The 16,003-nt window shown below is 38.3% G+C and overlaps 1 protein-coding gene across 3 annotated transcripts in view; it reads right to left on the bottom strand.

Moving 5' to 3' along the window:
• sema3g (semaphorin 3G) overlaps window positions 1–14,840 on the bottom strand; it is an 84,084-nt gene extending 69,244 nt beyond the window's left edge. For 2 of the 3 annotated variants that reach the window (XM_042491429.2, XM_042491430.2), the window contains exons 1-3: window positions 14,701–14,840; window positions 12,641–12,735; window positions 4,465–4,857 (exon numbers count right to left, since the gene is read on the bottom strand). In XM_042491429.2, coding sequence (XP_042347363.1) covers window positions 4,465–4,570 — 106 coding nt within the window. In that variant the 5' untranslated portion in view covers window positions 4,571–4,857; window positions 12,641–12,735; window positions 14,701–14,840. The remainder of the gene's footprint in view (window positions 1–4,464; window positions 4,858–12,640; window positions 12,736–14,700) is intronic. The other variant, XM_088082401.1, reaches the window with a different exon arrangement.
• Window positions 14,841–16,003: the final 1,163 nt, after the last annotated feature.

Genomic DNA, 16,003 nt, shown 5'->3' with positions numbered 1-16,003 from the left:
TCATGTTCTTTCCGTCTTAAGGTGAATTTAAATTGCCAGTGGATGTGAATGTGTTTGTGAATGTTGTCTGTATGAATGTGTCGGCCCTGTGATTGACTGGTGACCTGTCCATGGCGTACTACACCCTTTCGTCCAATGTCAGCTGGAATCAACTTCAGCCCCCTGCAACCTTTTTAACACATTTGCATGAATGAAAAACTCATTCTTAATTTGACCTTTTGTTGGGACATTACCAGAAAAATACTCTCCAAATTCCTAAGATTAGTGCTTCTTTGCACCTGTATTATCCATTGCAATCATGGAACATACAACTTTTAAACTATTATATCTTCCATAATACATACCATCTCACCAACCAGAATGAAGCAGTCTATATTCTATTTCTATACCGAGCAAAAGACTTACATAAAAGACAAACAAAGCCAAACATAAACAGCATTATAAGGGTATCCCAGTGGATAAGTTTGGGACACAGACTTGCGTGAGAAAAAACTTAGAAACACATTGCTAACATTAAGATGCCTTTTCTTTTTGCCTAAAAGCTTTAAGACCTTATCAAACTGTTTCAATTTTTTAAATACTTGTCTCCAGCACTAAAGTGAACAGCTGAAATCAATAAAGGATTACAGCTTTCACCTGGACCAGGTTTTTATTTTCAGACTGTTTCTTAACATTCCTTTTTCTTCCTTTTATTAAACTATTTGGACTATTGTTCCTGTACTGTAAACTTTCAATATTGGTTACTGAGCCTGCGGGCAGAAAACCCCAAGACTATATGTTCAGAAGTTACACAAACATTTGAAATTTAAACACATGTCAACTATTACTAAAACACTAAAACCTCTAAAACTCAATTTTTTTCCAAAATTTTTCAGAGCTGAAGCTTAAATACACCCTAGTAAAAAAAAAACATGTGCCTGACAAGCCAATTGGCTTGGCTACTAAAACTTTCAAGTTCTCTCTTTTCTTGCCTCTTTTTCTTTCTTTTGCACGGTTTTAGATCAGTCCAGAGGCCTGGGAGCACTTATACTGAACTCAGGGAAAAGCAGGAGAGAGGAAGGCAGCAATGATCAAGCTATTACACTGAGCAGAAAGGGAGTGATGGATGAAAAAGAGAAAAGAAAGAAAGGAAAAGAGCTGAAAGATGAAAGGATGGGAGACGCCCTACATTTCAGCAGCTCCGAAGTCTCCAACAGACTCCCGGTGACAGATTACCCCGCTCCGCCTAAGAACAACTAACACCCGTCTGTGTGTAAGCATCTGGGCAACGCCGACTGAGAAAACAAACTCATTAATTCACAGGCTGTAAGCGAAAACAAACAGAACCCTTCACTCTGAAAACTAATGCAATCTGATCAAAATAGGACGCTGATGTGTGCGTTGGTGTTTTCAAGTGCCCCCCTGCCTTTGGCGAGACAAAGTGAATATTGTATTAGACAGAGTGTGCGTCTCTTAAGTCAGTGTGTGTTTGTGCGAGTGTGAGAGAGGGAATTCAAATGAATAAATGAAGGCAGCAGATTGAAGAAAGAGAAAGACAAATGAAAGACATACAGAGACAGATAGAGAAAGGCAGAGAGAGATGCATGATGGGAGGTGGGTATAGATGCTTGGCAGAGGGCTGGGAGTGCAGCCAACCACACACACATCTCACATACCTCGACGCCTCAATGTCACCCCCCGTAAGACACACACATAAACACACACACACACACACACACACACACACACACACACACACACACACACAATTGTTGTTGGAAGTTTGAATTGCAAATTAGGATTTCAAAAATATATGAACTGGGATAAACATATTAATGCCAGATAAATACAATGTCATATAAATGATTAAGAAGGAAGAGAAAATAAATAATATAAAAAATAAAATGTGGTTATTTGCAGGTCAGAAGCATTTTAGGTGTTTAAGTGATGTCTAGGTTTGTTTGAACATTTTAGCCTTTAAATGAGTGCAATCCAACATGTATGTATCCAACATTTAAATATAGTCATTTAAATACCTGTGAAAAGCTTAGTATATGATATATCATTTTTCCTAAATGCATTTTTATCTGCAAATAACTAAATCAATGCTGACTGGGATACTGCCATACTTTAATAGTTCGGAGGTAAAATGGCCTTCTTCCTGCTTGAACTTCTACCCACTAATTGATTGAAATGAGATAATGACAGCTTTTCCTGTCGCCAAATTACCTCCACATCCTCCTGGGAATACAAACACCCTCTGGGCTTCCCCGAGTTATAATGAAAGAGGGAGCGATGAAGGAAGAGACACACAAACAAGAAGGGAAAGAAAGAACATTGAAGTCAGACAGAGGAATTAGACTTAAGAGAGAGAAGATGAGACACATGGAGACACAAGGAACAATTTAAAAGTCAAGCAAAGAAATGAGAGACCTGAGTCGAAGGGGGAATTATGTAAAATAGGGCAAACTCGGGGGTCAAATTTAAGGTCATCTCAACAGGAAGCAAGAAACTGGTTGGTCACTAATGAGAATCTTATAGACAGAGTTTCTTCCCACACTCCCCGTAATGCTCACAAAATGCAAGTTGAGTTGTTTAAGTGATGAAGAAAAACTGGTTATAAAAGGTGCTGTTTATTGCTAGGCCAAAGTGAAAATGGATGTAATGCTTTGAAAAAGTTGCTCTACATCAGTAAAGTGCAGTGACTCACAATCTTGGGCGCTGCTTTTCCCACTTAAAGTGTTTTTTCAGGGCATGACTTTGTGTGTTCAATAACAGGTTCTCTCCGCTCAGCATCTTTGCCTCAATTGTGCTGCCGGATTTCCTGAATAATATCTTTTATATATAGCCACCAAAAACAGTAATTCAGTAAACTCTATGGTATGGCAAAGGTCATACATCAAAAATCTTTTCACACCAAAATTATTTAAAACTTATCAAAATCCACTTGATTTTTGTTTTATATTATCATGGAGCAATAAAGACTGAGTATCACAATAATACAGTGACCAAACTATATATTCAAAGTTGAGTGAACAGAAGAGAAAATGCAAAGTTTGTCACGTTCCGTCAAACCGAACTGACCTTGTTGCACAACTGATAATCAAACTGCAATATGGCACCTCACAGCAGGCCTCAATGTTTATTTAATTACAACCCACAACACAGAATAAATGTAAATCAACAAACTAAAATGTTGAATTTGTTCTCTGAAAAGGTACAAAAAGTATGCAAAACCTATTTCTTTCTGTATCCATATTTCTCATCTGTTACCCCATAACCTCAATATGCATTCAGTCCTTTTGCAGTTGTTCTCTATCATTTCTTTTTCAGTCTCTACCCCCCTCCAAACACACACACACAAACACACACACACACACACACAGTATTTCCAGTGTAGCCAACAGGAAGACCAGTAAATTCAGATGGTGACTTTTCTCCTGAAAACATGAGGAGGAAATCCTGTGTGATATCTATCGCTGATGATGATTGCAGACTTGCTCCGGCCTGAGTGAAACGAAACAATGAGCACAGTCTGGCAACAACACAGTCAACAGCACTTAAGCACCACACACACACACACACACACACACACACACACACACACAGGTGTCTATCTTTACAGCCTCATTATCATTAAACCACTGTGAGTCATATCCAACAACAGGGTTCAGATTAGAGAGGGTAGAGAAAGAACTGGCCAAGAAATACTGCATATGGCAGTCTTATTAATACATATTAAACTATTTAATACTCAGCATGTGAGCAGCAAATATATCTGTTTAATACTAATAAAATCAGTTTAATCCAACCCAATTTAGGTCTTAAGGTAGAAACGACTTTTTGAACATTTATGGTTATCATCACGATCTGGACAGTCTGAAGCTTAACAGACTAAATGCAGCTATCTGTAGTCTTTTAAACCTAATGGCATAATGCTAAAAGTATACCGCATCATAAACGATAATTATGCAACATCCTTCCAAGGTATTTCCGTTGCGGTTGCCGCTCCTCATAAACCTTTACAGTGAGAAGATCGCAGCCCGGTGTATCCCACCGCAGAGACATGAACCTCAGCCAAAATCTCCTCTGGCTGGACACCCCGCCAGCACTGCAGAGCGGTTTCAACGTGGAAACCAGCAAATTAACGTGTGTATACTTCCTAAAACACACAAAACTCCCAGAACAGTAGCCAAAACATCGACCCGAACTGAACGCTTCCAGCGCGGACCACCTCGTGGAGAATAATTATTCTGAGATTAATTGAAAAACCACATTGATTCGTTACCACGTGGGTGTGAAGTTCAAATAATCGCAGTAAAAAACAGACATCTGCGGGAATGACAGGGAAGACTGCAGATTAATGCCAATGACCAATTAATGCCACCTGTAGGGCATGCGTGTGCACAAAAAATTGGAATAGAGAGCAGCTGCGCGAGGATAGATAGATAGATAGATAGATAGATAGATAGATCACTTAATTACCTTTGTATGACAGTCTCAGTCGCGGTACATTCAACTTGGTCGCTGACACGGCGGCGACAAGTAGTGCAAAAAGAGTCATCTTGAAGAAAGGTGTACATCCCTTCATCTTTCTCTGGAGATGTCCTCCGGCTTTTCACTGATAATTTAACAAAATGTGTTGCCAACAGTCAAATCAGAATATTCCAGGAGAATTTAGTGGGAAGAAATTGTGCTGGATCTTTGTTCTCACAATGCCAACATGAGCGATTTCAGTTAGTTCCCCCGGTGCGTAAAAAGGGTCGAGCAGATGGGTGTCCACTGCGGAGTGACTGCTTCTCTACTCGGGCTGATGAGGTGACTCGATCGTTCAGTACACTTCCAACAGCTGCCAAACTGAAGTCTGACACACCACGCCTTTACAGCAGAGAGAGAGAGAGAGAGAGAGAGAGAGAGAGAGAGAGAGCGCAGTGGCGCTTCAAGTGAGCTGTCCCTCTTTTACGCACAACAGACTCTCCAAACAAGGCGCACTTGGAAGCACGTTCCTACAGATGAGTCATTATTTCAACATCAAGTAAAGTGTATTTGGTAACAGTAACTATTTATCATTCATAAGTAGTATATGAACCTATAATAAATATTTGGTAACACATTATTATGTCCCTATGAGCGGATATTAGGGCATTTTAAGTGTTCATGGAGACAGTTGGCTACTTCATAAATACTCACTCGATTTTATGTGCCCTTGCAATTACGCTTTGTTTTTAACCATTTATTAAATGTTTATAGAGGGGTGGGGGTCCCAAAAGATTCTCTGAACAACAGCTACATAAAAAAGCAACAGACCGTCCTGCAAAATACAACCACACAGGCCATGTTTGCAAGCTAAAATTCTGTCAGGATCGGTGCATTTCTTTGAGTGGCCTTGGTCTGGACTCAGGGAGCCCAGTCAGGGAGGGAACAGGAGACCATTGCTTGTGTCCCATGTGAAACCAAAAGTTAATGTTTAGTTATTTTTTAACAGTGTAAACTAGTATGTCATAGTGTCTCAGGTGACATAGGCTATGTGATGCCAGTATCATCACAAAACACCTATTTTAAGCCAAACCATGATCTTTTTGGTTAACCCAGTGGGTTTTCATGAAAGTATGACTATTTAACTTAACCAAGTGTTTAAAACTGGGGCTGTGAATGGTCACACATGAGATTTTCTGTCATCCACCAGTTGTGCGCTAATTTAGGAAATGTTCCTGTGGGTCATTCACAGGTTGGCACATACAGCTTATGTGGTTGTATGGATTGGAGGACGTGCATGTCAAAACTGAAGTGTTCCGAGGCTGAATAAGATTAGATATGCAAGGTAAAAAATAAAAAACAATAAAAATTATAATAACAATCACAAAAACAGTAACAAAAAATGTATCTTTATTTAAGCAAGTTATAATATATATAAGTATTTACTTTTTAAAGCTCTACTGAAGATGTTTTTTTAATGATTAGGCTATTACAATGAAGGCTTTTTTAAATAATAACTCCTCATTTTTGACATTTTTGGAGTTCCTGGATTTCTTTCCTGTTTCAACTGTTGTTTGCTGTTTTCCATGAGCACCCAACACAGGTCTTTTATTGTGCAGAAAAAACAGTCATCTCTCCCCTTTTTTTTGGTTGAATTGAATTGAACTGACTTGAATTGAATTGAACTGAATTGATTTGAATCAAATCAAATCAAATTGAAGTTGGAGGGGTAGATCCATAGGAACAGAGAGGATGACTTGCTCCCAGTTTATTTTTTTCAAGAAACTAACAACATCGACAAGCCCTATGATCTATAGGCTATAAATAAATCTTACAAAAGATACATACGTCCCCATTTACACATCTCTCAGCCTTGAGCCCTGTGCATGCCTGGCCTTTCTTAACCCCTTCAGTGCCAATGGGACGTGTTCAGTAGTTTAATTAAGTTGTTGGGGTACCTTCTCAGCACCCCCTCCTGTTTGCTTCTATTCACAAGCAAGCCTACAAGTGAACACAGGGGTCACGTCAGGGTGAGGGAGAGCCATTCAAGGTGTCATTGCTGCAACCCTGAGTCTTTTGGGAGCATTTGTTTGCATCAGGAAAGAGACTCCCATCATGTCTCATATAGACCGAGAGGCAGAGAGGAGCGATAAACATTAACATTAAGGAATGCTGGGTGCTTGAGATGACAGCAGGTCTTGTGGCTGAGGGCTTGTTTATGCCGGAAAAGAGGGCCCTACATGCACTTCAAATTCTGGTTCCATCAGGGAACTTGCCATGTCCTGGCAGATGAGTGGAGTGACACAAATACTTGATCGTGTGCTTACAGCAGTTGATTCCCCCCTCTTAGGTTTTGTCAAATCATTGCAAGGTCTTCAGTTTATAGACATCCTTGCATGAATATCTTGTAATAAGTTTGACTGTGATGAAATGTATCTAGTTTTGATTTAGCATCCTGGAAACTACCACAGTCGTAAATGAGGTGTACTTCTTAAGCAATAAGATATCAGATGTCTTATTTATGTTTTTTTACTAAAAGTGCACATTTTGGCTATATTTTAGATAGGGGATATGCTAACAAAACCTTAAATATGCATTTGGAAATGCATGTTTTCTCTCAAGAATAAATGAAATGTTTGCGTGCAGTTGTCTCTCCCAATTTTCTTATCAATATTTTTATCTTTACTGTCCACGACATGGAGACTGATGATTGCCTTCAAAATGCTTCACAATGTTTCAGTGTTTTCAAAATCAATATATCACTGAGAAAGAATTAAAATACCTTTGTATATTTACTGTAGACAAATGAAACCACGGTGCTGACAGTGAGTAGCTCTGTCTCATTCCAGCGGTATTGTGCTCCCTGAAATTAAGATCATGTTTCAAGTAAACACCGATGCTAACTGATGAAATAAAGATGTTGCTACTTGTCCTTGTCCTCAGGCACATGTTTTTTGTATATTTTAGAGGACAAACATGTTGAAATGGATTTTTCCATCTGCCATTCTCTGGATTCATTATGTGCCATTGCCAGAAACTATGAAATATTATCTGTGTTTATTCTTGTTTTGTGCGTTAAAGTGATATAGCAGATTTCTTACAAAAGCAGACACAATGATACATAATGTAACATATGGTGTGGAGGCTAGAAGAGGAAACTTTGACTCATATTTTTGTCATATTTGCTAAAACTGGCACTATATCTATGCAGGATTATCCTCAAATGTTTTCAGAAACATTTAAGTGTTCTCTTTAGCTCTAAAATGAGAAAGTTAGTCTGGCTAATAGGTGGTGCTTGATGGCTGTCTTGTTTCTAAAATGGCAACCATGTCACATATGCTCTCATTTTACAGCAAAACAGTACACTGAAATATCTAAGCATTTGAGACAAGAAAAAGACAATGCAGTTACTCAATCTTGATTCATATTTGATCAGCGCTGCAGTTCACAGAATGACTGATTTGACTGACAAGTGTGTTTCCATGAGACACAGTAAATTCTAGCAACTGCCATTTGAGGCAGGCAATAGAAGGAGGAGGAGGGACATCAAACCAAAACCCAATATGGTTTCTTGCTGACGCTCTGTTATGTATAAAAGTACTTTGAAACCGTAAAATCATAATAAAACATGAAAAAAAAACATTGCAGTTGCATGTTTTCAATGCAAATAATGCATTGCAAATTAATGTATGTCAATTTATAAAAACTGACAGCATTAAAGTCGGTAATGCTAATAAATCTCATAAAGAGTAAAAGTTTTTTATTTAAAGCAAACAACAGCCATTGATTTCACAAGTTAGCGACCACCTGTGATTAAAGTTGTTCTTAATTGGTCTTTTTTTTCTGGCGTGAAGGGCTCTCAGCCCTGAGAGGCTCATGATTGGACAACACTTGTCCACGCTCTTCTTGACGGACAAACAGACGTGGGAAAGCAGCAGGCAGCGTGAGGATTGAAGAGCTAAATTAATTAATTTGTCAAGCCACCAGCTGTCTTACTATTTCTGTGTTTCCTGGTTTTATAAAAACTGGAAATGACGTCTTTAACCTAGGCTAGGCTGATAAAACAAAATATTTTTTTGTTCTGTTTTACTGTTCTTGTCTTAAACTCTCTCTGTAAATTCCTCAGTGTCGTGGCCAATCACAGACAACTCTCATATGGGTTTCAAATACAGTGCTTGCTCTTAAAAATCCCACGAAGGATCTTTATGTGTCTCAGTATTGCTATTCAAACTTTTGAACAACGTAATTCTCTCTGAAAGGAACGCCGTACTTCTCAGAACTCCCTTTGTTTAAAGGACTGAGTTGTACTGTCTGATCGAAGGACCTTCTTTGTGCCTCAAAAAACCCTCCCGGGGCTGAATTATGCTCTTCAAGCTGTCAGTGGAGATGAAACGTAAGACCACTTAGCAGCATCTTGACATTGCGTCACTTTGACAAACCAGATTGGTGCTCCTTGAGTGGTGATTGGGAATGGCAGGGCAGGAGTTCATGAATTCACAATGTGGGAGGTACGGCAGAAGTAGAGGATGGAGAACAAGGCGAGGAGACAGCTGGTGTGTTTGTGTGCGCGCCGGAGGGATCATAAATGTTTCATCTTACTTGGCAATATGAGGAGAAACCAGGATAATGGAGTTGACATGAGTGGAGACATATTAAAGGACAAAGTGAGGAATGTCATATACTGAACAGTGTCAAGACACACCTGAGTGTGCACTTTGCTACAAAAATACATTATGTACAAAGAGACAGTAAAGGTTGAATTGCTTTCATAGTTATCAATAATAAGTGTTAGCCTGACTATTGTGTCAAGTAGGCAGGGCAAGACAGAAGCCACTTTCCACTCTGATTGGATGGTTGTGGCTATTTACTGGTACCAGTATGCAGGCTATTGTTCACAATTATACCTACAAAAAGCAATGCAATATAAACTGTATATTACCCCAGCCTGTTCTTATTCCAAGGTCGTCAAATACAGATACAATGCGCTTTGTCATGCCCCTCGGCGTAAGACTGACGCAAAAGGCAGCCCCTGACATCTTTATCAGATGCACTGGGCTTTCAACTGCTCAAATGTAAACCCATCCACAGCAATATTTGATGCTTAGATACGCAGTATGAAGATCAAGAAAGTCTCAATAAGTGAAACAAAATAACACTTTAACCCAGAAGACTGCACTTTATGTTCTGTGTAAAACCTAAAGCTATTTTTGTTTTAAGGTAACTTTATGCAATTTACACAAAAATGTTATCCACTTACATCACACATATGACATATTACATTACACTGTGTCACGTTAAGGACCAGACATAGCTTATTTACTTTAACCCAAAACGTGATCTTTTTCTAAACTTTACCAAGTAATTATGTTGCCTAAACCTAACCACGTCATTTCAAAATATTAACTACATGCTACAGTGTATTTCAGCTGTGCTTGGCATAGACATGCTAAAGGGTGCCCTGTGCGTCGCTAAGAGATGCCAAGGGGCATGACACAGTGTTGGAATTTGACGATATGTGAATGACAATGTGCTGCATTGTCCGTAAGGTAGCTACATTGAATTCAACCATTGAACTTATTTCATTATGTACACCAGAAATCAAGTCTTTGCAGAGGCCTGTTACATAATTTAAGGTCTACAGTATTATTTATTAGATGAGCTGACTAGGAGTGAGTGGCATGGGACCCAACAATCTGTTTGCTGGTGGGGTATAGTGTGTTTAGCTCTGATTTTACTTGTGTGGTGAAATCACTGGAATATTTAACAGTACAACAGACGAGCGAGAAGAGACTAACACAGGGCCAACTTTAGCAACATTAAGATAAACTTAATTCCTAATCAAGGTTCTTTGCTTTTTCTTCAGATTTTAGTCAAATGTTTTTCTTAAAGCCAGCTGACTTGGAAAAAGTTGCATGCAAGCTTTACATAAGAAGCACTTTAGCAACAATGAACAGCAATCAAACACAGAGTGAATTGATCTGTTTCTTCTATCATTTGATAGAAAGTCTATCAAATGATAGAAGAAACAGATCAATTCACTTGCAACAGCTGGTGCCTCTGTGAGCAGGGGAATTTACAGTCCCAGTTTCCACACAGCCTGACATGTTTGGCCAAAGAAGCAGCACTCTAGTCTAGATTGTGTGTTCTTGTTGTTTTGATAGCTTTTGTTTGTTTATTTGTGGTCTAGAGTTGTTTTAAGTGCGTTTTTTATTTTTAATTTCCAGGGAATTATGTTATTTCACTGATAACAAATGCGTAATACTTGCATTTCACCTGAGGTTTTACGCCAAGCATCTGTGATGATCACGATCATTTTAACATCAGTCATGTGTGCTCTTCTTTATTATTTTTTTAAATTTCATTTGGCCCAAATGCTAGGCTGGAAAACGTAATCTTATAATTATGCTTTCCTTAGCCAGTTTGAGGAAAGCATTATGGTTGAGTGGACAGCTATTTGGATGTGATGGAATAGGATGGTTCTCAAGCCAAAAGTGATTCTTTTTTTAATATTCAAGAGTTCTAGAGTTTATGTTACCATCATACCTAAGTGTTGGAAAAGTTACACACCAGAAGGACCAACGACCTCCATCGTTTTCCTCCATGGATTATTTGGCACTTTGAGAACTTTATATGCTGTAAGGGATGGGTCATAAAACTTAAGAAATCCCACCACAAACACAGCTGTAATAATTCTCTCCTCCCAACATGAGGAAATCAAACAAGAAGTCGTAACTTTAGTCCAGGGAGAACTGAGAGCAGTCTACATTCTGCATGCGCTGCAGTTAGCGCCACCATCAATGACACAACAGTAAACTTGAACTCTTAAGCCACACCATTGCAGCGGTGCTGAAGGATGGCAATGCCATTTAGTAACTCAGTTGGTCCAGAGTGAAATATCACCACAAACATTAAATGGATACCCATGAAATTTGGTTTGAACATGTCCCCAGAGGATGAATCCTAAATACATTAATGATACCCTGACTGGGTAAACTGGTTTACGAACAAATACCTGCATGACATCCCACCCCCAGCTGTACTTTCAGTTGCAAATGTAAGCATGCTATCAGACTAAACTGATATGTTAACTCTTAGTCTTGTTTTTTTTCTCCTTAATTTGTGGCCATAATGTTTGTTTGTTTGTTTGTTTGTTTGTTTTTGTTGCAATCTTTGTTTCTTTTTTATCTCTTTATGGTTTAAATTGGTACCACTGTCACTGTGATATTTGTATGTATATATTGTATATTATTTGGTATGTTAAGTTGTTTGCACTGGGCTGTAGTGTGAATAGATCTACTGTGGTAGCCTCCGCAGGTGTTTCCTTTTGCCTGGAACTGCTCCTCTACCAGGTGATGTTCATTTGACTAATTACAACCTAGGTTACATAGTGATCTTACACCTCTTTCTTTTCTTGCCCTGAGGAAGGCTGTGTGTGGCCAAAACGTGTTGGCTAAATTGTATCTGTTCCACCACGAACTAGCCTTGATAATAAAGCTTTTTATCATTAGAAGAGTGCCTTGGTTTAGCCCTTTTTTACAAAAAAAACCCAACAAAAAACACAAAACTGCCTCCTAAAATAATTTGGTATCCATGATAATAAAAAAAGGAAAAACATGATGTGATGGCAGTGTTGCAATTCTGCAATATCTTAATAAAAATTTATGTTGGCGCAATATGGATTAAAAATCACAATTTAAAAAACAAAAGCCAGATGCTGCTCATCATAATACAGAGAGAGATATGTGAATAAAGTACAGTGTAAATTCTGATTTGTTAACCTTACTTAGAAAAAGCACGGGAACCGATTGCCTAAAAAAATGAAGTCCAGTGCAATAACTACTGTATATTGTACTAACAAATACTTTTTAGTGTAGTGTATTTAAACTAGAGTTTTAGTTATTAAAAAACTCTATGGAGTACTTGTAAATCTACTTTAGATGTACTCTAGACTTAGTATAGACAATTTAGAACTACTATTTCAGATAACTTAATAATTGTAAGTAAAGTATACAGTGTTTGTATTCAACTCACTTATTTAAGTTGGGCTAACTTATGTAACATTTCCTGCAACTTAGAATTTCTCAGTTGTATTTACTTAAAGAGCAATCGAATTTACTTGATAAAACCGTGCAAACCAATTGCCTAAAAAAACTGTGTGGTACTGTGTGAAAATAAGAGAACTTACAAAGCAGGTCTTGTAGAAGTAGTACTGGGGTCATCACCAAGTAGAACAGGGAGGCCTCAGAGTACAAGAGTGCGAATAGCTGTCTCATCTGGTTTCTAGAGTACAAACATTTTTGTCAAAGTTAATATGGAACAAGTGTCACAACAAAGTTTATTTTACAGTGCAGCAAACAGTTACTGATTGGAGAAGTGATTTTTAAGATATAACCTGCTCTTATTCCATCTTATTCCCCCTCATCACCGTTGTTGCAAAAAATAAAATGAAAAAAAAAAACCAGTACATTATTTGTGGTCAAAAGTCACTCTGCAGGGACCTATAACAGCAAAAAAAAGTGACTAAATAGGCTTAAGCAAGTTATATAAAGTTAATATTTTCACAGTGCAAATTTCACCAAAATCTTCATTTCAACATTAATTTCCAGTGAAAACAGAATATGGACAATTCATTCATTTATTATCCAAATAAATATTGAGCCAATCGGCACAGCTCACAGTTGTACATACAAGCTCAACATGAAATGTGATTTTAACTACTTACTCTAATATTCTACCTTTTTTTAAATCGACGATTGTCTATGCTTGGTAAATATTACTCTGGTTACAGGCCTAAGCATAAAATGTGAAACCAGCCACTGAAGTGTGTTTACTGTGTCAAAACTGGCTACAGCATTTCAATTTTGCAACTATCCTCTTTTGTTTCCAAAGTTAAAATAGGTTTTCAGGAAACCACTGGACAGTGGTGGGTAGGGGTGTGAATCTCTCAGTATCTCACAATTCGATTCAGGACCAATTCCCAATTCAAACTACAGGAGGTGTAATTTCAGGATCTCCTCCAGTCTGTTTTGCCAGTGGCATTTTGTGTTATGAAAGCAAAGTGTGTGTGGAATTATGGAGGTTTTATTATGTACAAGCTTTTTTGTTGTAGAAAACCCAAGTGTTGGGAATCAGAAAGTGAAAAAATAAACATTGTAATTATTATAGTTCAAAAAAATGGACACACTTTTCCAAAAAAAAGTCCCATTGTTTTTTTGCAGTTGATCCCATTATCTGTGTCTTTCTGCAAAGCAGCTCCTCTCTGTGATGCTGCAGAGGGCCACATGACACTCCTGACACTTCAGAGAGGGGCCTGATTCTCCTGCCTGCTCTGCCTGCAGTGAGCACAGAGTTTACATCCATATGAGGCCCAACTGCTTTTTACACTGTCTCCTGATTTACCCTTGTCTCGTTATTATTATTATTATTATTATCATTATTATTATTATTATTATTATTATTATTATTATTATTATTATTATTATTATTATGATAGGGGCTACCAGAGTTTATTCTAATGCAGGAGGCGCTATCAATAACACAGCGCGATAGGATTAGGCCAATCACAGTGCAGTTTCCTCCAGATGATGTGTGACTTTGTAGGCGGATACAAAGCGTCGGACGGTCTTCCGATTGGTGGACAAGACTGAAACAAACCTCTGACCTCTCTAAAGGAACCATGGGAAACCAATATGGCGTTTAGCATCGATGCTAATGTACTTTTATCATCGAAATATGGATAAAATATGGACGGAAGACAACCAATATCGGATCTATCATTATGGATTTATTCACCATGGTCCCGTAAAAACATCCGAATTCCCAGGCTGGACACTGAGGCTCCTAAAAGAGCTACGATGCATCGGAGACATCCCTCTGCAGGAACAGCTGGCGAAAAAAGTAAGGCGATCCGACAAACGGTCTCAAAATAATCAAGACTTATCCAAATGATAGCTATTTTAGAGGGTTAAGAACATACTATATTTAGTCAAAATAGTCTATTATTGATGTTTAGGATTTTTTAATCGAGTCTGAATCATTAAAAACGAGAACCGAGATTCTTATGTGAATCAATTTTCCCCCAGCCCTGCTGTGTAGTGCCTGTTAGCAACTTAGCTAGCACTAGTTCTAGCAAATTAGCTAACTTGCTAGCAGGCACTGTTAGCGCTAGCATACGTTAGCTAACGCAAGCTAATATTGGCAGCAGTCAAACACAAGCTCACACACAATTATCGTTTGATATCTTACCTTGTTATTTCTTAAAAGAGAACGGTAAAAATTCGAGCAGTCTGACTTTCTTTCCTCTGTCTTCCCGTCGGCGCCAATCTTCCTGCTCACTCCCATGGATCTATTATGCTGTGCAGATTTGAATTTAAGCTACTGGGCATGCTCAGATTTTTGCTTCTTCTTCTTCTATTTAGACTTTTATGGCAAACTTTGGAGCTACCAGGTGGTTTAAGTTAGCTTCACTCTGAACTATATGTAATATGTGTCTTTTACCCTGCAAGTAATTATTAATTGATAAAAAACAGTAAGCGTGCATTTTGTTGAATACTGAGTAAAGTTAACTTTTTATGCAAGTCAGGGCAGCTATTAGACTTTACAGTGTATATAAGATGAATTGACTATATAGAGATGATAAGCAGAGGTCAACAGGAGAGAAAATAGCAGTGATCAAAGGTAACTTTCCCCTGAGAAAACATTTTTCAGTGAGTCCTCGCAGTGCAACACATTAATTGTCCTCTACTGGATGAGTTATGTATGGTGGGAGAAATGGAGGAGAAAAAGAAAGAGAGAAAGGAAAAATTATGGAATAACAACAGAGAAAAAAGAAATACTGGGTGAGGGAAGGAGGAAAAGGAAGAAAATCACAAGAAGAGAATGACAGAGAACAAAAAGAAGAGAGAGTGAAGGAATGAATACACACACACACACATGCATACACCATGCAGACTCTTTTAGGACCTTTATGAGCCCCAAGTTTCAATTTAGACTGATTAGAGTCTGACCTTAGCCGTGACCGCACACGCACGCACACACACACACACACACACACACACACACAGGACTGCTGCCTGTCCTGATTAAGCTGTGACCCAGCCACTGACCAGTGGACACTAAACACTCCCAGACCAGGATAAAACACAGTTGACACACTTGAGAGACCACATGGGGACTTGCATTATGCAGGAAAAAAGGAAAAGCTTAAGCTGTGAAACTTCATGACGAAGTCATTTAAAGCTCCTTGTTCTGCTCAAAGTGGGTGTCAGCCCCGAGGACTCAAAAATTTCTACTTAAAAACATTTGCTGGCAAAAAAATTAAATGTGGCGTTAATTACTGTCATCAGTAGTTTCATCTTCAGAACTCCATTTTTGTTTTAACAGTTTAATTTGAATTACTACTCAATACACTGCATTGATTTTATCCTTCTTTAACCCTCTTTGACGCCTCTCTTAATCCATTTTAAAAGGCAATAACATACAAATCACTTAAACTCCCTGTATTTTCTCTGGAGTGTTTGCATGCTCATTTTTGCACAGATGTCGCCAT

The sequence above is a fragment of the Plectropomus leopardus genome, chromosome 9, assembly GCF_026936395.1.
Source record: "Plectropomus leopardus strain MGB_pleo_1.0 chromosome 9, ASM2693639v1, whole genome shotgun sequence".
Taxonomy (NCBI): Eukaryota; Metazoa; Chordata; class Actinopteri; order Perciformes; family Serranidae; genus Plectropomus; species Plectropomus leopardus.
The sequence above is the reverse complement of the archived record's forward strand: the minus strand, read 5'-3'. Positions and strand labels throughout refer to the sequence as shown.